Source organism: Urocampus carinirostris, chromosome 4, assembly GCF_059441175.1.
Source record: "Urocampus carinirostris isolate Australia breed hairy pipefish chromosome 4, RoL_Ucar_1.0, whole genome shotgun sequence".
Taxonomy (NCBI): domain Eukaryota; kingdom Metazoa; phylum Chordata; class Actinopteri; order Syngnathiformes; family Syngnathidae; genus Urocampus; species Urocampus carinirostris.
Window position 1 is genome coordinate 24,398,962 of NC_142352.1, and position 22,723 is coordinate 24,421,684.

The 22,723-nt window shown below is 36.8% G+C and overlaps 2 protein-coding genes across 4 annotated transcripts in view; one reads left to right on the top strand and one right to left on the bottom strand.

The window, feature by feature from the left end:
• Positions 1-3,037, bottom strand: part of itfg1 (integrin alpha FG-GAP repeat containing 1) — a 188,503-nt gene extending 185,466 nt beyond the window's left edge. The window contains exons 1-5 of the mRNA XM_088333947.1: positions 2,792-3,037; positions 2,613-2,697; positions 1,018-1,148; positions 880-937; positions 712-789 (exon numbers count right to left, since the gene is read on the bottom strand). Of these exons, the coding sequence (XP_088190073.1) occupies positions 712-789; positions 880-937; positions 1,018-1,148; positions 2,613-2,697; positions 2,792-2,969 (530 nt within the window). The 5' untranslated portion in view covers positions 2,970-3,037. The remainder of the gene's footprint in view (positions 1-711; positions 790-879; positions 938-1,017; positions 1,149-2,612; positions 2,698-2,791) is intronic.
• Positions 3,038-3,491: 454 nt separating this feature from the next.
• phkb (phosphorylase kinase, beta) overlaps positions 3,492-22,723 on the top strand; it is a 117,948-nt gene continuing 98,716 nt past the window's right edge. For 2 of the 3 annotated variants that reach the window (XM_088333952.1, XM_088333951.1), the window contains exons 1-3: positions 3,503-3,571; positions 10,875-10,961; positions 18,749-18,887. In XM_088333952.1, coding sequence (XP_088190078.1) covers positions 3,508-3,571; positions 10,875-10,961; positions 18,749-18,887 — 290 coding nt within the window. In that variant the 5' untranslated portion in view covers positions 3,503-3,507. Of the gene's footprint in view, positions 3,572-5,268; positions 5,376-10,874; positions 10,962-18,748; positions 18,888-22,723 lie in introns of all 3 variants that reach the window. The other variant, XM_088333953.1, reaches the window with a different exon arrangement.

Consider the following 22,723-nt stretch of genomic DNA (forward strand, 5'->3'; position numbering starts at 1 on the left):
ATCTAGCAGGTGTTATACAGGAGGGTCTATCACTCAAAGGATAAGGAGTAACACAAACGTTTTGAAAATAAATGATAAATCTTTATAAACTGCTCATTTTTTGACCGGACCAGCCGATGTCAGCTTTATAGACGATGCTTGAATGGAAATGGTACCTCTATGACCAAAGTGGTTAAAGGATCCAACCAACCATATATAAAAATCATATATGTTTTTACTAAAAAAAAAAAAAAAAAAAAAAAAAAAAATGCTTGAAAAAAACAAAATTTTGAAAATTTTACAAAAATTAAGCTAATCTCTATACAATATCAAATTAAGTAATCAGAAATGTATTCCACATTACCAGTTCAACTGATACACACATAATGAGTATAAAATATCTATAATAGCAGCACCAAAAAGGGTCAAAAACCTGAACTGAAAACTGAAAATGGAGTCAGTCACTAAGGTTTGAAGCAGGCACTTAGAGTAAGGTATTTTGCTCAAGTTCTGTGTATCATTTTTACCTAAATGAGCTCTAAAATCAGAGAACGTAATCCCAGTGTTGAGGGTTTTCTAAGGTCCAAATTTTGTATTAGGAAAAAATGTGAATACATTTTGCATACTACAAAATCAAACAAAGCCTTATCTATGTGGTACCATCCACAAGCTTCAAGGCCCATGTGGCAAATTATAATTCTAAACATGGCAACCGCAGACAACACAGCTCACCTGTTGACCAATGAGCAAAATTCCGTGGTTGACTGTTCTGTGACACCAAATATATCCGGAATCATATTACCATTGAAACTGCAAGACAATATGAATTTGTCAGTGTTAAAAACATAATGAACACATACAAAGAAAAAGAAAAATACTGCTAAAAATATTGACACTTACTCCATCACTAGAGGTTGATCCCTGAAAGTCTTATTCAGCCTGATCCATCCGTTCATATCTGCAGAGAGCCAGGCATATCTTAATCTCAATCCTCAACAAAATAGTTTTTCTTGAACCAATAAAATTGCATACACACACCTAAGGTCTGGTTATCACCCCAAAATATGAAGACCGAGGACGCCATCAAGTTAATCTGAGCCGTGAGGAGAACGTCCATTTGGGAGTCTCCATCATAATCGCCAGGCACCACACTGGTGAGGACGGTATCACTGTAGATAACACATGTGAAGCGTTAACCTATGTGACCTTCCTACTTTCAAAAGTTCCACTAGTGTGAGGTTGTATTTGTGCAAATTGTAATGTGACAGTGACCAGCTCGGTAGCCTAGATGGTAGGGCGCCCGCTCCGAGACTGGGAGGTCGCTGGTTCAAGCCTCGGCCGAGTAATACCTAAGACAACATTGGTACCCATTGCCTCCTTGCTTGGCGCTCGGCATTAAGGGTCGGAATTGGGGGGTTTGGTCACCTAATGACTCCCAACACAGCAGTTGGGTCTAAAAGCCCGGCGCCAATCAAAGGCGACGAGTCACGTCGATAGCTTCGCGTGACAAAATGATTTCCGGTAGATATCATGTTGATACTGGCTGAATAATAATAAATACAAAATAAATACAGTTTTGTTAAATAACAAAATCACATATTCCTGGGTGTGCACATCTTCTATGAGCTCCCATGGTTTGCCCAGCAGCAATTTCATTTCCTGAGAGTGCAAAGAAATAAAGAATCTGGAAACAAAGCTGCTGGTATCTTCTTACAGGACTACAATAAAGAGTAAATTGGCATATGGCATCACGGTGAGGTATGCTGGGTGTATGGTAGTAGGCAGGAGAACCTTACAAAGGATAATCAACACAGCTGCCAAAATGATCAGCTGCTCTCTGTTTAGTCTGAAGGACACTGCCAGTTTTTGCTACCACAACATTATTGACCCAGGGAAGACCAAAAAACCCTTTTAGTTTTTGGAAAATTATGACTCGTGGGTTCTCATTGGTTGAGGACTCCTTTCACTACGGCCAACACCTCTTTGACCTGCTGCCCTCTAGCAGACGTTACAGGTCCCTTAAAAAAAATAACTAACCGGCTCGAAGACAGCTTCTTCCCCAGAGCAGTCGCTGCCCTTAACAATCACTCAAAACTGAAAAAAAAATATTCATATATCTTGTGTCTGCATAAAATCATAATTATGCATGTTTTATGTCATTATTCTTGTGTTTGCACAATATTCCAGCTAATGTCACAGCACTATTTTCTTGTACAAAAACCTAGGCCAGTCTACAAATTTCACTTTATAGATATTGCATGAAACAAAACAGAATTGACGCGCTGCAGTAGTCATAGTTCAAGGCACACGCCATTACAATATATCCTAATGTTCTGTTTTATCCTATTTATATATTTTAAGTCTTTGAATACAGGTGTATCATGGAGTGCCACGACTATTTTCCTTGCAAACAAACATTGTACAATGTTATAACCAATGGCAATTATTATGTTTCTTTGTTTATGACCTCAGGGTTAGGATTACTTCTGGTAGCCATGCAATTATTTCAATGAAAACAACGCATAATGCTCTTTATGCATTGCACCATTCCTTTTAAGGGTGAAAAAAGTGAAATCAGTCACATACACGTGAAGTTGGCTTGTTTAAAGCGAAAACAATGAAATAAAAGTCACCTTGGCAATATGCCTTTTGAAATGTGCACCTTGGGCTTGAAGTAGGGGGGTTTAGAGTCAGCCAAGAAGATTACGAGTTCGGACTCTGAAACGTAGAAATAATAAATGAGGAAAAAAAAACGTATTAAAATGTATACAATTATTCGAAAGCATTCCACCACGACAGGTGGAAAACATACGCTCCCTGATGATGAAGATGTCGGTTTGCTTGTCGGCATTAAAGTCGCCGAACGCCGCTATCGTGCCGTTATTTTCGGCACCAAACAGTTCAGTAGTTAATTCTTGAAGGGCACCCGTGTGATGGCCGGAGAGAATTTGGAAAAATAAACCCAAAACAGTCCATTTTGATCCGAACATCTCGTATATAGCGGCAGCGTCGTTTGACAACAACACTGATCGTCATGCGGCACGCGGCTTTACGGTAAAAAAGGAAATAGCAGTGTTAAGGGATTAACAAGAGATTAAATGAGATCAAAGGCATTTAAACCTCTTATAATTAATTTAATCTAATGAATTACTGAAAAAAATCAAGTATTTGCCTGTAATCAATTCATTTTATGATTCATTTTGACTTCCGTGTTTTCAACAGTGTCGTGCTTGTCGAGGATGACAGTTGACAGTTGCTGTAAAGTGATAGTGTTCTTATAAGGCTAGCCGGATATGAAACAATGTTTTTCAAAGTAAATATCTATAGCGTCGTATATAAGCTTAACACAATTCGCAAAACGAATTGAAATCACACTGAAACATAATAAAATCAAATCGTTTTTGGGTAATTTTATACGTTTATTTGAAAATAACTTTTTTTACGTTGAAAGTTTTGATATAACTATTTATTTTGAAATTTCATAACAGAAAAAATATTACAGGCACGTTATGTGATAACATTGCAACCATGGCGAGCTTGGCTGATGTTGGTTGGAAACTGATGGAATTTAAAGCCCGATCAAAAAGATCAGGTCTGCTTAACCTTTTTTCCACTTCTTTCCAGTATCACGAATGTCAACTTCTTTGTCTTTGTTAGCGTGCTGTTGACATTTTTAACGTAGGGCGGTTGCATTTACAGTGAATTCGGTGACTGGTCCAAACGTGAAAGGTCAGAGGTTTTAATGTGCAGCATTTGAGGGAGGGTTATTTTGAGACCCCCACTTCTGCAGTAGTTATCAGAGCCTGGCTTAAAATAATTGTGTGGTGCATGTTGATGCATCTTGAGCAACAGGAACATTTTGCAACATAGCCACCAACAAACCCATGCTGTATAAGGTTCTTCTGTTTGTTTTGTACTCTCCATCAAAATCGAGGAATCACATTCTTATTATGAAAAACAGATCAACATTCTGCAAGACATTTAAAAGGGGGCACGTTTGAGTAACTGTTCTTTGTGTTTGTTGACATTACATTACTTTCCCCCAAAGTGGAATTGACAGAAACAAGAATACACTAAAGGGCAATTATCTGGAAAAAATGTGGTATGATGATTATATTAATCAGAACATTTAAATCAATTTCTTTATCATTCAGATTTGATGGCGGTGGTGGTGATGGTGGTGGTAATACCATGCATGTTGGTGCATCTTGGGGAACAATAATATTTTGCTGGATTAATCATCAAAAAGTAGAGTAGAAATGTCTTTATTGTCTTTGATTTAAAAGATAGTGTGCATTGTTTACAATGAAATTAGACGTGGCAATCCAGGATGACTTGTGTTAAAATACTTTAAAAATAAAAATAAGATTAACAAAAATGTGTAGCATATAAGGATAGGTGGGCAGCACGGCAGCACAGTGGTTAGTGCATGTGCGGCACAGTTCTAAGGTCATGAGATCAAACCTTCCTATGTGGAGTTTGCATGTTCTCCCCGTGCTTGCGTGGGTTTCCTCCGGGGACTCCGGTTTCCTCCCACAATTCAAAAACATGCATGTCAGGTTAATTGGCCGGTGCAAATTGTCCCTAGGTGTGAATGAGCGAGTGAGTTGTCTGTCTCACTGCCCGAAGATAGCTGTCATGGGCTCCAGCACCCCTGCGACTCTACTAAGGATAACGGGTCAGATAATGAATGAATGAATGAATGAATGAATGAATGAATGAATGAATGAATAAGGATAGGTACTATTTACAAGGTAGTGGTTGTAGACTGGGCTACTCTGATTATAGTGCAATGACGTTAGCTGCAACATTGTGCAGGAGTAAGAATAAAGACATACACTATTAGTGTATACTTTGTTAATTTTGTTTATGAGGCAATGCACCACCTGTTTGCTGTAAACAAAAAGAGGCAAAACGTCAACTCAGTAATGATTGAAGATGATAGAATATTTAAAACATAAGAGAAAATCTAACTGCTTTTCAATGACACAGGAATATGTGATTGTGTTATTTATCAAAACCTGATTTAATATTGGAATAAGTATTGCATATCAGTACATTTTTGATGACGATATCACAATACTGTTATATTGTTAATTTATGAATTAATCATTTTAACACATATTTTCTAAAATTGGTAAAATGGGACAGCGATATGTCTTTTTTCATTGTCTCTGAATAATTTTGTTTCATGCCGCCGACTTGATAACATCACAATCATGTAATTACATATGAAATCATGCATGTGTGAAAATTCTAATTTGTGTTACTAACTGCCTCCTGCTGTAGATTTGTGATTTAGCTGAAAGAGAGAGGCAGAGAGTGACTCGGCCTTAATTTCACCTTTTTCACAATGGCTGCGATAAAGGGGCCTCGTCAGAAAGTCCAAAGACTGGGTAAGTAGCAGAAGGTTTAGAGGACCAATGAAAATTGACCAACTTGGGGAAAAATGCCCTGGTTAAAAATGGAGCAGGAAGTATACAAATGCGACAGTATGGAAATGGTTCTTTGAGGAGGTTGCATGGAAGTAGTTATATCACGACCAAGGTGTTTATGTGTGAAAATAAAATTAACAAGAAACATTTTACTAACGCTTTAAAGGTGTCTGAGTGGGCTGTGTGTTAATTTTGCCAGTTTGTGATTTCATAGTCTAGCTAATTTGCTCAACATACCCCATAATTAACAAAGTGAATTTAAACGAGGAGTCACTAACATTTTTATAGTAAAGAGTTACTTTTTTTTTGTGACAGATTAGTCCAAAGGGCTACCTGTTTTTATTGTTGTGGGCTTTTTGACCTACCACACAAAAAGGACATGTACAACAAATTGACAAGAAGAAAATATTTGCAGTTAATAAACAGTGTGCAATATAATAATTCAATGCATAGACATGAGCCCAAGGGGAGTAGGCTGAAGCAGAAGCTTGTTTAAAAAGCACTTCTTGGATAACAAGTTATCATAGTATTACTATGTTGTTATTATGTTACTACTATGTTATTACAACGTAGTAATTATTAAAAGTAGGGTTAAAATAGGCTCCGTCACCCCCAAAACACTTATAACAACGGCACTGAGTGGTTTCATTTAAAAATATTGGGTTATTTTAAAAATAATTTGGGTAGGATTCATCATATATTAAAAAAACTGATCATGTGATGGATGTTTCATGCCGGTTCAAAATCCAATTTCCTTGAAAATCACAATTAATGATGACTGGTCAGCAATTTTCAGAACTGGTCAGCAGTTATTCAGGTGTTCTTAGGGGGCCACCTGATGACCAGGAGTACCAGGTTGGTGACCCCTGATTTACACTCTGTTCATGTGGTGTTGAAGCCGAAAGGTTGAAGCCAGATCTTTCTCCACTCCTTTCAAAGACTGATCTAGAGGACTTTACCACAGCCCGACAGGAAAGGCCAGATCCACTGGCCTGCCTGGCGTCCTGATTGGCGTGCGGAACGCTTCATCGCCAAGAGGCCTGCCCTGTTTTTTGACCTTCTTGGTCTTAATGGTCCCAGAGGGGGCAAAGGCCAATAGGTACCCCCTCTCTGGGCTCGCTTATTAGGAAGATGCGCGTGAAGAAAGAGGGAGAAAGGCGTTAGCGCCTCTTTTTAAAGGCTGCTGATGTGAGTCACCGGAGGCGTGTCCTGTGACCGGTTGAGTTTCTTTTGATGCTTTTCAAATTAATGTTCTCCAATTGGTTGATTGTCAATATTGTTAATAATAGGGGCGATTTAATTTAGACACAAGAGAAAATAAATCCTCTAACATGAAACATGACATATGCAAATCATTAATCTTTGTGGTTTAAAATTATTATTATTTAGCTGGAGAGTCTGATCACTTCCTGTGAAATAATTGTGGATTTTTTTTTGTGTTGGCAGAGTTGATAGTTTGAAATTGTTAGGGAAAATGCCTTGGTAACAGGGCCCTACCCTACAATGGGGAAACCAACAAAATCAGCAAACGATCAAATACTTTTTAATCTCACTTTAAATTCCCGTTTTTGGCATTGGCTATATTTAGAGAACAAAGGCTGGTTTGCCATTCTGTGTTTGTTTGCAAAGGCTTTTCCAGTTCTTCTTCAGTTCCGTGCTAAAAAAAATCATAATCCAAGCACACGTGGTGCTTCGCTAATAATGAATGCCATATTTACCCAACAACCGTCACTAAATCAATGTAGTTTTGGACTTGGCACACATAATGAGCCAACATGGAGAGTTTAGTCATGGGATTATGGTAGCACACATACACGTGAACGTTTCAGTGTTAGAAAGTCAAATTTAAATGTTGTACTTCAAATCCACACTCTTCAAAAGAGCTTTATTGTGCCCCTTTGTCCCCATCCCTTGAAACTTTTAATATGATGAAAATTATGCTAATTTCAGTGAGAATGTGAAATGTTCACTACCTTGTGTTGTTGACCCGAGGTCGGGTCTATTAAAATGCAAATTTGCTAGGACAGTGAGACGAGTCAGAATATGAGGGGACTTCAGGGGATTCCCTCCAACTCTTCTTCAGCCGCCGGGCTGAATATGGCACTAACCTACAGAACGTCTTACTTTTCCCATTTGTGGTCAAAAAATGAAAACTGATGATTTAAAAAGAAATGAGTTATGCATTGCAAAAAGGAGGATTCCATTTTACCTTAGGATGTAAAAGTAAGAGAAAACAAATTGCATTGTCTGAGGGCCTCGTGAAATTTTGAATAACTGTGACAGCTACAGCAAAGGCATATTCTCTTCATATCCAAATTTGGTCTTGCAGCTTCTTAATTGAAATGGAGATCGGGCGTTAATATTCAGACATGTGATCTGACGTGCACTGATATACACAAGGTGGTGCTAGACCTCCTGTCCCTGGGCTCTCTTTCAAATAGTGCACTCTTATTTATTCTCTTATGTATGTGTTTATATATTTATTGATGTATTAGTTTTTTATCTATTTATTTATTTGTCTATGTATCTATCCATGTAGTTATCGTTAATAAACATCATACAAATTACTAAGATGAATATTGATAGACACTATGATTTAGAAATTAAAACCACCAACAATGTGTATACTTTAAATGTGTGGTATTTTTTCCAACTTTGCAGAGAAACTTCCCTCTTTCCCGAAAATCCTTGCAAGCCAACGTGTATCTTTAAACCTTTTGTGCTTTTAAATTAATTTTTGGGGGGTTTGCTGCATTCTTTAAAACTTTTATTACCGTCCCAGTAAAAGTCAGAACACAAACAATGTGAACATTTTAAATGTTTTTTTTAATTTTATTATTATTTTTTTTTCAGAATTTGTTTTTCCTCTTCCCTAAAATCTCTGCAAGCTAATGTGTATCCGTAGACTTTTTGGGGGTTGTTTTGGTTTATTGCATAAATTAATCCTTTCATTGCCGTCCCTGTAAAAGTTAGAATATTGACAGGTTAACTGTAAATGTTAGTATTTATTTAATACTTTGTAACTCTTGACGTTTGTTTATTTAAATAATGTTTTTTTGTGTAACCCTTGATAATTTATTAAAAGTTACAGAAGTATAATTTGTGCGACTACAAATGCAAAATATTTCGTCAACTTTCATCACTGATAGACACGAGCTGGTGATAGACTTCCTGCCCATGTGCCTTTTTAAAGAAAGGTGCGTGTTTATTTATTTATTTTCAATATATATCTACATGTATAAATAAACAATTTAATGGCATCGTGTTATAGAAAAGTCCCACTACTAAACGTAGATCATAAAATAATTTATATTTTTATGTATTATTGACTCTTTACAAAAGCTGTCTTCTTTTCCTAAAATCTTTCCAGGGCCGACGTGAATCTGCAAACATTTTATGGTTGTTTTGTGCTTTATTTAATTTTGAGTTTTGGTTTAGGGCATAATCTTATCCATCAATTGCCTTTCCAGTAAACATTTAATCAATAAAACTTTACCTGTCAATGGTATTCAATGAGTATTTTTTACAAAAATTGTATCGCTCTTTAATGTGTTTGCATTTGAGTAACATTTATTTTTATAGCCCTTATCACTCGATAACTTGTAAATTACCATTATTATAATTTTGTGCAACTAGAGGCAAAATCTTTGGTTAACTTCCTGCTTGGATGGACTCAAGGTGGTGATAGACCTCCGGCCCCTGTGTCCTCTTTCCAAACAAATACTCTTTTATTTATTCATTTAAAAGAAAAATACAACAATTATATAGGAAAAATAATGAAAAACATGGCACTTTAGAAAGGTTCCTCCACTAAATTGTGTATTTATCTACTTATCTATGAATTCTTCAATTTTGCCACTAGCTCTCATATTTTCCTAAAATCTTTGCAAGTTGATTTGCATCTGTTAGCTTTTTGGGGTGGTTTGTGCTTTTTGAAATTTTGAATTTTTGTTTGGGCATTATTTAATCCAATTATGTCAAAGGCAGGGCAGCATGGCAGCGCAGTGGTAAGCACGTGTGAGGTCATGAGATTGATCCTTCCTGTGTGGAGTTTGCATGTTCTCCTCGTACTTGCGTAGGTTTCCTCGGGGCACTCCGGTTTCCTCCCACATTCCAAAAACATGCATGTCAGGTTAATTGGCCGGTCCAAATTGTCCCTAGGTGTGAATGAGCGAGTGAGTTGTCTGTCCCCGTGTCCCCTGCGACTGACTGGCAACCATTTCAGGGTGTCTCCCTGCCCACTGCCTGAAGATAGCTGTGATGGGTTCCAGCACCCTCGCGACCCTATAGAGGATAAGCGGTGCGGATAATGAATGAATGTCAAAGGCAAGGACCACAGTTCAGATACAGCCCAGAAGAATATTTTCAATGTCCACTAAAAGGATCTTAATTCGTTATTGTATCAAACACCAGAAATTGTTGTGAATTATTTTCATTGTACATAACTTGAAGACAATTTTATTTTTTTGGTCATTTGCACTTAATTTTATTGTATCTCAATCTGTATTTGAAAAAATATATTTCAGTTTAGTGAATGATAGAAATTTGGTAGCAGTTTTTATTTATTTTTAAATAAATTTGGCCCACTTTTGCTAAAATAGAAACTACAGGCTACTGATGGTGCCTGAATAATATTGACTTTTTTATTATTTATGGATTCTATTTATATGATTGTAAATTATTTGCTTTGTACAAAGGCTCTCTTCTTTCCCTAAAATGGTAGCAAGCTGAAGTGTATCTGTAAACCTTTTGGGGTAGGTGTGTTCTTTATTTAAAAAAATGAAATTTTGTTTTTGGCACAATTAAATGCATATATTACAATTCCAGTAAACATTAGAATATTGAACATAGACCTCTTGTCAGTGCACCGTTTCTTATAAAGTCCATATTTATTGATTTATTTATATATTTGTTCATTATTCATTCATTCATTTAGAAAACATTTTTGGAATAAATATTAAACAATTTAATGGGGCCATTAATGAAAAACATGGTATTTTAGAAACAATCTACCCCTAAAGGTGCAAAATAAGATTGGGTATTTATTTATTTATGAATTATTTACTTTTCACATGATATATCTTCTTTTCCTAAAATCCCTATAAACCAATGTGTATCTGTAAATATGTTTGGGTGGTTTCTTTTTTGAATTTAGATTATTTGTTTTTAGGCATAATTTAATCCGTTCATTGCTATCCCCGTGAAATAAAATCATTGACACCTATAATTATTAACCAATCAATATTATGTAACTCTTTTATTTTGCCACATTTATTTGTACAGTGATATCAATTAAAACACCGGTATTATAACTTAGTGCGGCAATTGAAGCGAAATCTTTGGTCAACTTCCACAATTGAAACCTTCGCAGGTTCCACAACAATTGCAAATTAATAGCTCAACCAGCCTGGATAAAAATGTGTGTCACATTGGAAGAGTAACACTTGTATCCTCTCTCAGGATCCATCTACGAGCCCCTCAAGCTGTCCATCCTCCACCGAGAGGACGAGCCTCTGTGGGAAAAGCTGGACCGCTACTACAATGCCGGTAAGTACAGTTATTTTCTTGCAACATGCGAGGCCAAGCCACGTACGTGGCGGATGATGATAGCCAAGTGGGGGCTCCACAAGGCGCACAATAGCACGACAGACGATCGAGTTTATGATTTCTTTTGACACCTTCCTATTGTTAAAAGGGAATGTGTTTCTATGTGTGTGTTTTGAAGCCTTTCAGGTGAGTGTGTTCCTGTTTGCTATAGCAGAAAAAAAGACATCCTCTGCAGGAACAGCCTCTATTAAGGCAATTTCCAGGCCCAAGTGCTTTTTGCTGTCCCGGTGTTCCATGAAACACGGAATTAGTTTTTGGTGCCTGGGGGATGGCGGCGGTGTTACATAGTGACTTGTGCTGACAATTTTGCGAGAAATATATTGCCATCACAACTTCATCTAAGGCCACTAACCAACTGAGTTGCGAATGTAGCTCGGGATGTTGAATTCGCAAGTTTCTGAATATTTTTTTGGTTATAATTTTATTTTCTTTGAAATAGACAGAGTGGTCAGTCCATGTCATTGCTTTAACTCAGTTTTGCATGAGGTTGATATAATATGAGTTACAGTAATCCCTCGGTTATCGCGGTTAATAGGGACCAAAACCACCCGCGAAAAGTGAAAATCCGCGAAGTAGCGACGCCCCTTCAAAAATACTTAAGAAAAAAAATATATTATTATTATTATTTTATTTTTTTAAAATCATTTTATTTTATTATTATTTTTTTTTAGACCGGCGAAGCTCTGAACCCGTGAACGTGGAACCACGAAGTAGCGACGCCCCTTCAAAAATGCTTAAAAAAAACAAATACATATTTCATTTTATTTTTTTAATTATTATTTTATTTTATTATTATTATTTTTTAGACCTGCGAAGCTCTGAACCCGCGAACGTGGAACTACGAAGTAGCGACGCCCCTTCAATAATACTTAAGAAAAAAAATATTATTATTATTTTTTCTTAAAAATAATTTTATTTTATTATTATTATTTTTTAGACCTGCGAAGCTCTGAACCCGCGAATGTGGAACCGCGAAGTAGCCAGGTCCCTCTGTATATGAGAATTGTCATGAAGCAGAATATTTTGTCACATTTACTTTAAGTTAACTTTAACCAAACTTGTTATCCAACTTCATTAGGTACAAATGGAAAATACATCTGTGGAAACTGAAATGAACTTTTTGGAAGTATGAAATAATGGATTTTCTTTTTGTTTTTCTTTTGTGCTTTCTGCATTTTGGCTGATAGCTGCTTCCTTGCGTGCACTCTGTGAAACAACGTGTAGCAATTATCATAACTTGGAGCACAACAGGTGATGTGACACATATAAATAAGTAGGCAAGGCTTACTTAATATTTGTGTGGGGTTGCCGTTACTGAAAGTGTCTGTCCAATTCCAGCGGGGGAACAAAGCCAATGCCGTTATCGCCAGCGCCCAGACCTCTCTGTCAATATACGCTACCTGCTTTCTGCTCACTGCGTCTGGTTGGACTGACGAATCAAACTCATTGTGTTTTTCTCTTATTTTCTGTGAGTCTTTCTTTGATGTCATACTGCAAAATTATCCCCATTGCTGCTACTGTGATTGACTTGTCGTGTCTCATTAAAAATTGCAATGGCGACATTAGGTGGGTCTACAATATACATACATAGGGAAAAAAAAACACAGTTTAAGCATTTTGACAGGATTGTCATATGATTCAGTATTTTTGTAATTAGGGCTGCAACAACGAATCGACAAAATCAATCATCGCCACCAGCTCGGGGGCTTTTGGGTATGAAACCTGTCCTGAGACTGGAAAGAGTCATCGAATGACTCCCAATGACAAGTGTTGAGTCATATTAGTTTGGTAGAACTATAGTCGCATCATTAACCGTGCACAGTCGTACGAATGTGTGTGGGATCCAACACCTGATTATTCAGGGATAAGGCGAGGATAATGGGTGATGGATGGCAATGGATTTCAACATCGATTCGTTGTTTCGCGTGATTTGTGGGTCACTTAGCATGTTAATTTTTTGCGATGAAGAGTGCATTGAATTTTGTTGTGACGTTTTAGTGTAGTTTGCTTGTTTAAAGGACATGCTTGTAGTACCAATGAGATCTAGCAGAGAGCGACTCGAAATCACACTTTTTTGCACGACGTCCTCTTGATCCAGCGACGAAATTGGAGTATTTTGGTCCGGCAGAGGGCACCTCCAAACCTTATTTTCATGCACAAGGACCTCTTGATCCGAAAGAAGTACTTGCATTCTCCTCCTATGTTGCCTCTCTTTTTTGCTGTTTCTTTCAAAAAAGGTATCTTGCATATTTACAGGTCTATAGCATTCATTTGTATGTGAGTTTGTTTATTGTTAAGCTATTTGTTTTGTGCACTATTTTTCTATCTGTCCAACAATTGCAATCTGTCCAATATTTTGAATAAAAAGTAGAAAATTAAAAAAAAAACATTTTTTTTAAATCCAACTCATCGATTATTGCTAAAATAATCGACCAATTAATCAATTAATAATACAATCATTAGTGGCAGCCATAATTGTGATGTCACAACGACACACACATTTTTAGAAATAGACCAACCAAAATCAGAATTTTGGTTGATACGTTTCATCCAGGATAATAATATTGTCAAATTGTTAATACTTAACTCAAAGGTTAAAGCTGATTTAAATATTTAGTAAATACTTAAAGCATTGTTAATCCTTGAGCTTTAAAGCTTAAATTTTTTAGATGCTTTAACTCATGGGTTATAGCTTTACTGCAGTGTTAACTTTTAAAAAGTTTAGAGCTTTAACTCAGAGGTAAAGTTTTAAAGCTTTATCATTTGGGCTTTTCTCCAGTCTAGCTGCTTTATGATTTATAGGTTTAGCTCCAAGCTAAAACTGTAATTACTCAGAGGTAAAACTAACCCAGAGGTATTGCTTTTTTGTTTTGCTTTATTTACTTTAAAGTAAAGTAGCTATATATTTTGAGTTAGGCAGTCTTTTGGTCTAACTTTGAAGCAAAATTTTAATTAACTCAGAGGTAAATCTTCAACTCAGAAATAAAACATAAACGGTACAATTTTTGAGCTTTTTTATTTCTTGTGTTAAAGCTTAGGCTGCATTTATTTTGCGTAAAGCAGGTTTATAAGTATAACTCAGCAAAAGTTTTAATTAACTCATATGTATATTGTTAAATCAGAGGTAAAGCCTTAAATATTTAAATTTTGACTTTCTTTAACTCTTTAGTTAAAGATTAAACTACTTTATAATTTAGTGAAGCAGGTTTTATGTCTAACTCAGAGGTAAAGCCTTAACTAACTCAGAGGTAACACTTTAAAGCATTAGCTTTATTACTTTTTTAAACTTCTAAGTTAAAGCTCAAGTTGCTTTATTTTTTAAGTAATGCAAGTTCCATGTCTAATTCAACAGTAAACCTTTAATTGATTCAGAGTTATAGCTTCAAAGCCTCAACCTTTGAGATCCTCTAACTCCTCCAAGTTAAAGTTTTGAACCTGCATTTGAGGCCAAGGTTTTCTGCTTTAACTGATGAGGGGCAGCAGTAGCTCAGGAGGTAGAGCGCTCGTCTTGGGATCAAGGGATCCCAGTTCGAATCCCGGCTCTTCAGTGTTACATGTTGAAGTGTCCTTGGGTAAGACACTGAACCCCTAATACCCCCAATAAGCAGGTTAGCCCCTTACATGGCTGCAAGGCCGCTATTGGGAAATGTGGAGCACATTGTAAAGCGCTTTGGGAAGTCATTGACTTGAAAAGCGCTATATAAATGCAGATCATTTCATTTCATTTCATAGCTAAGTGTTTATTAGGTCAAGATTCTAGAGCAAGGGACATCAACCTTTATGAAGCTGATAGCTACTTGTTACTGATTAGCGTGAATACCAGTGCTATAAGCATTCCTCAAAAAACTTATGTTATTACTATGTTGTTCGTGTGTTTCATTTCATGAGCTAAAGCTTTAAAATGATTTCAACACTCGCTGCTTCAACTCAAAGTTAACATTTTACAAGGTTTACATTTTGTCAGCACTCTTAGTATAATTTACAAAGTTAATTCTCTTATACAAGTCCTATTTAGAATGTAAGCACAACATTGAGCCCAGATCAGTTTGTCCTCTGAGATCCAAAGTTTAATGAAATCGTCTTGATGTTCAAAGCCCATAAGTAAGTGGTGTTACTAAAAACATCCACAAAAAATAGTTTGTACTCAAAAGTTTTATTAAACGCATATTAAAGGTGTTTTCAACTGTATTTTGACATCAATCAATATAATGTTGCACTAAATCACCCATTGGACCGTATAGATCGAGCTATGGGGATGCATGAGGGACTGATGATGAAAGATACGATCAGATGGGGGAGTAGAAGGCACAGAGAGCTAAACAAAAGATGACAACTGAGATCAAAATAAATGCTTTGTTGTTGCTGAGAGAGAATTGTGGATGAAGAGCAGACTTAGTAACTGCATTTATTTTTTTTTAAATTTCATCGCTGTGTTTCCAAACGATGTATATCCATTTTTTGGCATAATTTTATTATGGCACTGTTTTCATTGTAAACATTCCATTCATGCAAAAATGACATAAGCATGAGTGAAGACCTTTTGAAATAGCAGTAATGATAAGTTTGTAGCTGAGTGGTTAGTGCATCTGCGGCACAGTTCTGAGGTCATGGATTCAAATCCAGCTACCAGCTTTCCTGTGCGGAGTTTGCATGTTCTCCTTGCCTGAGTTTCCTCCGGGCACTTCTGTTTCCTACCACATTCCCAAAACATGCATGTCAGGTTAATTGGCCGGTTGAAATTGTCCCTTGGAGTGAATGAGCGAGTGAGTTGTCTGTTTCTGTGTGCCTTGCAACTGGCTGGCAACCATTTCAGGGTCTCCCCTGTCCCAAGATACTAGTGAGCATAAGTAGTGGAGATAATGGATGGGTGGATGAATACATATGCTTGCATTATTTTGTTTTAGGAAATGTAATTTAGGTAAATATTAACACTTGACACACTATTGAAAAATATTGTAGTCCCCTGCTTATTAGCACCAGAACCACAATATGCAAAAATGCTCTCCGCCATAGTCAACTAGGAGATAATGGGTCGCCACCGTAGAGGTACCTTTGAATTAAGGCGGAAAGAACAGAAAAATAACACAAATTTGCTCAGGCGGCTTCCACTCTCCTTCGTTTTCAATTTGGGATAATGGATCTGGGCCAAACCAGTGCACGTCATTTTGGGTGGGCCAAAACGTTGTGTTTCATTGGGCAGAACCCAAATATAAATGTGCTCTATCTGCCCTACTTTCAGCAACGGTAAACGTGGGATAATATCTTACGGCCACAACTGTACATTTAATTTTAAGTGGGCAAGCCTCCCAAACAAAAGTGCCTTCTGTCTGTCCCCACTCGTAGCAATACGGGATTAGGGATAATGAATCGTGGCCTCATGAGTGCAGTTCATTTTAACTGGAAATACAGGAACGGCAAAAATATGACTGACAGCCACAACTGTTGACTTCATTTTAGGTGGGCACGTCCCTCAAATAAAGTGCGCTCTGCCGGTTCCCACTTGCATCAATATGCGATTTGGGGGCAATGGATTACGGGCTTACAAGTACGGTTCACTTAAGGTGGAAAGAAAGGCAATAAAGAGCCACCAGGCCCAACAAAAATGCGCTATGCTGGCCCCCAATCGCATATTGCTGCAAGTAGGGATAATGAAACACACAATATTTATAAAACTGCGATGCAGTGAGGCTTGGAAGTATGTAACCGCAGTAGCGAGGGATTACAGTACTTGAACAGACACAACTTTTGATTGATTTTCTAGAAAAAAAAAGTCCAAGCAATGTTTCCAAAGAACCTTTACTTTAACTTTCATTAATATGGGCAATTTTTGTGTTTTGTTACTGAAACACATTTCACTGAAAGCTCATTCCATTTAGTTGCAATTTTCTTAAAAAAACATTTGGATTGCTTTCCAGTAGATTTATTTGTGCCTTTTGTAGGTGTTCTTTATTTTATTTTTTTTCAATTATTCTTCTTCTTGTGGATCCACCATGGCAAAAACCATATACAGTAGATGACAAATGCCCACATTCATTTCCCACATTTAATACATACAGTGACTTTGAATGTCTCCTTTATCTTTTGTGAGACCATATGCTCAACTGTCAAGTATCTGGGCTGTTTAAAATCCCTCACTATCGCTGACTGTATAACAAACGACTAGCAGAATGGATGTCGCCCTCCATTTGTGTCACCTACTGTGGTGATGAAAAATGACGTTATCCCTCCAGTTGAATTAGTCACCACTGCAATGTTGTCGTACTACTACTCTGTGTCTATGCGAGTGTGGAAAATTATATTTATAGCACTGTCAGAAGCATCGGTGACGACATACTTCTGCATATATGTTGTCTGTTGAAGGTTTCATTTTGGCATGCAAGCTCCGCTTTTCAAAATTAAATCTTACAGCTAAGTACAATTTCATATATTTAGTTAATTGGAATTCCTCTGTACTTTGCATCCTCAGTGCATCGTGGGTTGAAAAATATTTTGCGATCCATTATCCTCAATCGCATATTTCTGAGAGTAGAGGCCAGCAGTGTGTGTTTTTGTTAGGCCTCGCGCATCTTTTTGGCAGTTCTTTCCACCATAATGTAAACTGCACTCATGCGGACGCAATCCATTTTCCTTGAACTAGATTGCATATTGCTGCAAGCAGGAACCGGCAGAGCACTCTTTTGTCAGGTCTTAAGGCTCTGTTTTCCTGTAATTGTGTTTCTGCATAAAATGATCTGCACTTGTGCGGCCACAATCCATTATGCCCTATATTATATTGCTGCGAGCAGGGAATATTCTCATGTATGAGCCCACCTAAAATAAAATGCACGGTTGTGGCCACAATCCATTATCCCCCATACGACATTTTCTGAGAGTAGGGGCTGGCAGAGTGTTTTTTTTTTCCATACACAAAAATTTGGGGGGCTACTACGATTTTTAGCACGCTCTGGTCCCCATTAACTGAGATAAACAAGGGAGTATAGTATTATTTAAAACTTAAAGTGCATTATTTCTGCATGACGTTTGATAAATATTATGATGGATAAAATAAATGCATCATTTAAAATAATTTAAAAATTGTGTGACATACATAGTTCGTATGCATTCGTTTGCCAAACCCTGGACCAAACCAACCCCAATCCGGATGTCATGTTCAGAGTAGCCAATGCATCCATCTATGCATCCATCTATGCATCCATTATCTGCACCGCTTATCTTCAGTAGGGTCGCGGGGGTGCTGGAGCCCATCCCAGCTGTCTTCGGGCAGTGGGCAGGGGACACCCTGAACTGGTTGTCAGCCAATCACAGGGCACATAGAGATAGACAACTTACTCGCTCGATCACAGTTAGGGTTGATTTGAATTCACCTATTTAGCTGATATGCATGTTTTTGGAATGTGGGAGGGAACCGGAGTGTCCAGAGGAAACCCACGCAAGCACGGGGAGAACATGCAAACTCCACACTGGAAGGTTCGATCTCATGACCTGAGAACTGTGCCGCACACGCACTAACCACTGCTCCGCCATGCTGCCCTAGCCAATCCAATGAAAACAATATTTTTAGGAAAGTATGAGCGTTGACTTCCCCTTCAAAGCTTGTTTAGCATTCCTTCCCTCAAATAAAACTTGACCACTACATGATGTGGTTTGACAAATTTGTATCTGTACATATTTTTCATCAAAAGTTGCGCCTCTTAGCATGACTTATTTTTTTAATGGTCTTTTCCCAGTCAAAATCACCATACTCAACTACCAGAGTCCCACTACTGGCCTCTTCCCTGTCAAGACCTGCTCCACATGCAAAGAAGCCAAGGTGCGGGACTCGCTGTACTGTGCAGCGGGAGCTTGGGCACTGGCTGTGGCGTACAGGTCAGTAGTGATAATGATATCATTTTCATACGACCAACGAATGATGAAAATGTCTAGGTGAAGCTGCATGTGGCCCATGTGGTGAAGTCTCCTGACTTTAAATTGCTCTGGAGTACAAATTGTACAAGGCTTGAAATACATAATTAACTTGGGATAAAAATACATAAGTCACGCAGAAAAAGACACAAGCTTTTGTTACCAACATACACTGCAAAAAATGTAAAAGATGAAACATTTAGGTTTAAGTGTAGATATTTAACATTATAATATTATTTTTGTTTATAGTCGAATAAGGACACATATATTAAAATGAACTAAAACATCCTTGAGCTGATTTTTTTGAGGAGATAGACTCTGACAAACATTGCTCTGGTCTAAATGGGGATTCCACAGTGTAAAATAAATACAAATGTATCTTCCTATGATTTTTTTTATCATAGAAATTAACATTGGTGTGATAGTTCATGTATTTTTGCCTAATATTAAAATCTTTGTTTTTTTTTGTTTTGTTTTGTTTTTTACTGAATGGCAGTTTTTTTTGTACCAATTGAAGGCGCTGAACTATCACATACTGTCCCTTTAAGCATTTTTCATTTTCTTATTTTTTTTCTGGAAAAACAGTTTGATTACAATAGTTTAAAACATATGTATGTATTGTTTCATTTTATAAGGGGAAAACATTTCTGGTTTAAAATGAGAGAAAAATGCATATAAACAATTTTTTAAACCATGTAAAACATGTTTTGTTTTGTTTCGCAGTGTAGACAGAGATGATGTTTATTTTACGTGTAAAAGAAAACAGTATAGAGTTTTATGTGCAAACGACCACAGCATATAATACCACTCTGAAGTGATTTATACTTTGACTGTGAAATCCAACTTAGGTGGAAATTGTGGTTGCTTTGCGCCGGGGTCTAAATGGAATAAAACTTGACGTTTCCAGGTATACATTTTTATTTTCCTTTTATTAGGTGCTCTGGGGTAGGGCTGGACGGATATTGATTTTTTTTTATATAAAGGCTAATGCTGAAGATGATGTTGAGAGGAAGAAGAAACAATACCCAGTTGAGCGATTACTGAATATAGAGTTTATAATGCTTAAAAAAGGTGTAAATATACGATATAATAACATCTAAATGCATCTCATTGACAGTTTTGAAAGCCTCTTAGACACAACAGAATCACATTTGTTACTCTACAGTTCCAAATCCTACTCAAAACGGTGCTTACTAGAACTTTCAATACATAACTTTTTTTCTTTGTTTCAAGATCATGAAATCTTTCTTTTGGCTGATTCTCAAAAGGTAATTATTGGCAGCCAATGAATCTGTAATTTCAAAAGCCTCTTAGTGTCAACAGGTTCACAATCTTTACTCCCTAGCTGTGAATGTTACACCAAATTATGAACAAAAATATGTCAAAATATGTCATTTGTGCGATGTTTGAAATATCATAATCATCCGAATATATATATATAATCAGCAGACAATTAATAAGCCATTTTAAAGTACTCTTTACGTCAACAAAATCACTAGCTGGTTGCAAATGCTACACACAATGGTGCATTCTAGGTACTTTCACAACAATGATAACTTTTTTTTCTTGATTTCAAGAGAATAAAAATCTGCCCCATGTAGAGATTAGGCATACTGAAGCAGTGTGGTGAGACTCGCAAGGCATAGGCAATGTGCAACAAAGCTTTTTCCTTTAAAAAAGAAAGATTACGAAGTCCTATCGTTATCGTCTGGTCAGGGAGGAAGGACATTTTATGCATGCCGAGTAAACTTGGAAAGGAATGCTTGTATTGTAATCAATAAATAAAACAGAGAAAAAAGTGATCCATAATTAGATAAATAAATAAGATGAATCCATAATCAGATTAATTAGTAAATAGATTAATAAATAAATGATTAAATGAGCAAATGAATAGTTGAATAGATATATAAATACATGAATAAATTGATGAATAGTTACATAAATGAATAAATCTATAAACAGCTGTTTAATATGTCATTTTAAAGGCTTCTTCCTTTAAAATAGAAAGAAGACGAAGTCCTATCGTCATCGTCTGGTCAGAGCGAGAGGACGGTTAATGCACGCCGAGGGAACTTGGAAATGCTTTTAAAAATGATGAAAATAGATAATTACATAAATAAATAAACAAATTAATCAACAATCAGATAAATTAGTCAATGGATGGATTAATGAAAAAATGATTAAATGAGCAAATGAATACATGAATAGATATATAAATACATGAATAGATTAATGGATATTTACATAAATAATTACATAAATAAATAAATACAAACATACATACATCTATAAACAGCCGATTAATATGTCATTTTAATGTCTCTTTACGTCAACAGAATCTCTAGCTTTAATCCCTGATTGCAAATGCTACACAAAATGGTGAATTTTAGGTACTTTCACAACAATGATAACTTTTTTTTTTCTTCTTTTCAAGAGAATAAAAACCGGCCCCATGTAGAGATTAGGCGTACTGAAGCAGTGTGGTGAGTCTCGCAAGGCATAGGGCAAATGTGCAACAAAGCTTTTTGCTTTAAAAAAAAAAAAAGTTGACGAAGTCCAATCGTCATCGTCTGGCCAGAGAGGGAGGATGGTTAATGCACACCCGAGGGAATGTGATCATCATGGTGACCTGAATTGTGTGATTACTTCATCAGAAAAATCGTATGGTGAAAACGTTTCTCAAAGTTCATGCATTGTTCAGTTTAGCGTTCTTTCAATAAAATATTATTTTGTAAGTATGCCTGTGTTTACAAAATATTGTGCAGATATTGTAGGTATCACAAATAAAAAAAAAGGACCCAAGTGAAAGTTCTGTTTGAAATCCACCCTTTCACAAGTTTTCTTGGAAATGAGTAATTTGAAGAAACCCAGCAATGTTCGATTGTTGTTTACTAAACAGTGGTGAAAGCAAGAAACATATTTTTTTGCAATTAAAAATGAGTGTTTAAAGCTTTCTTTTGATGTGTCCTATTCCTATAAAGCTACAGAACTGCATTTTTTGTAGGCCTTCAAAAATGAGTCAACGTGGCAAAAAATAGCCGGCAAATGGGAATTAGCTCTTTCCAGTTGAGGTATTGATCGGACATTGTGAACACGTGCAAATATTCTGCAGCAGGATTCTGAACATACAAATATATTTGAGTCGTCAGTTGAAGATAAAGTAGTCAGTGCTTTGTAAATGAAGTACGATTTACTGGTTGAGGCCACATCAGCTAATCCTACTACTTATTATCTCTTTTTGTTAGGGCCCATGTTCTCTGTGCCTGCTCTCTTTGATTGGCTATTTTAGTTGTACATATGGGGACAAAATTAAACTCAAAGAGCCAGGAGAGAGAGAGCGTAAAGACTCCCAGAAGAAAGGAAAAGAAGGAAACAAATGGTGATGGACGAAAGGAGGGGTGGATGTTAAAAATAGAGCGATGCGCAGCGATGTGACCGGCGGCGGATCAGAAGGCATCAGTCACGGCCTCCTCCTATTAGAAGCGTCACTGAGATTTAATTAAGATGATTCTCATCTGACGGCCTCACACGGATGAAGTAACGTTACTCTATCCGTCATTATTTTATGCCGGGCCTTAGTGAACGTGACACAGGATAACTCGAGTTCGGTCACTCGATTCAACTGCATTATAACAAAATCACGTCGGCCTGTCACTCGGATCTTTGGAATTAATGAGAGAGTTGTTGTTGAGTACACTCTAACTGGACAGAACATGAAGTACATGTTTGCAATTTAAATGAAGGGTTTTCTTGATCTTCTCAAAAAGGGATGCTTGTATTGTCATCGATAAATAAAAAGA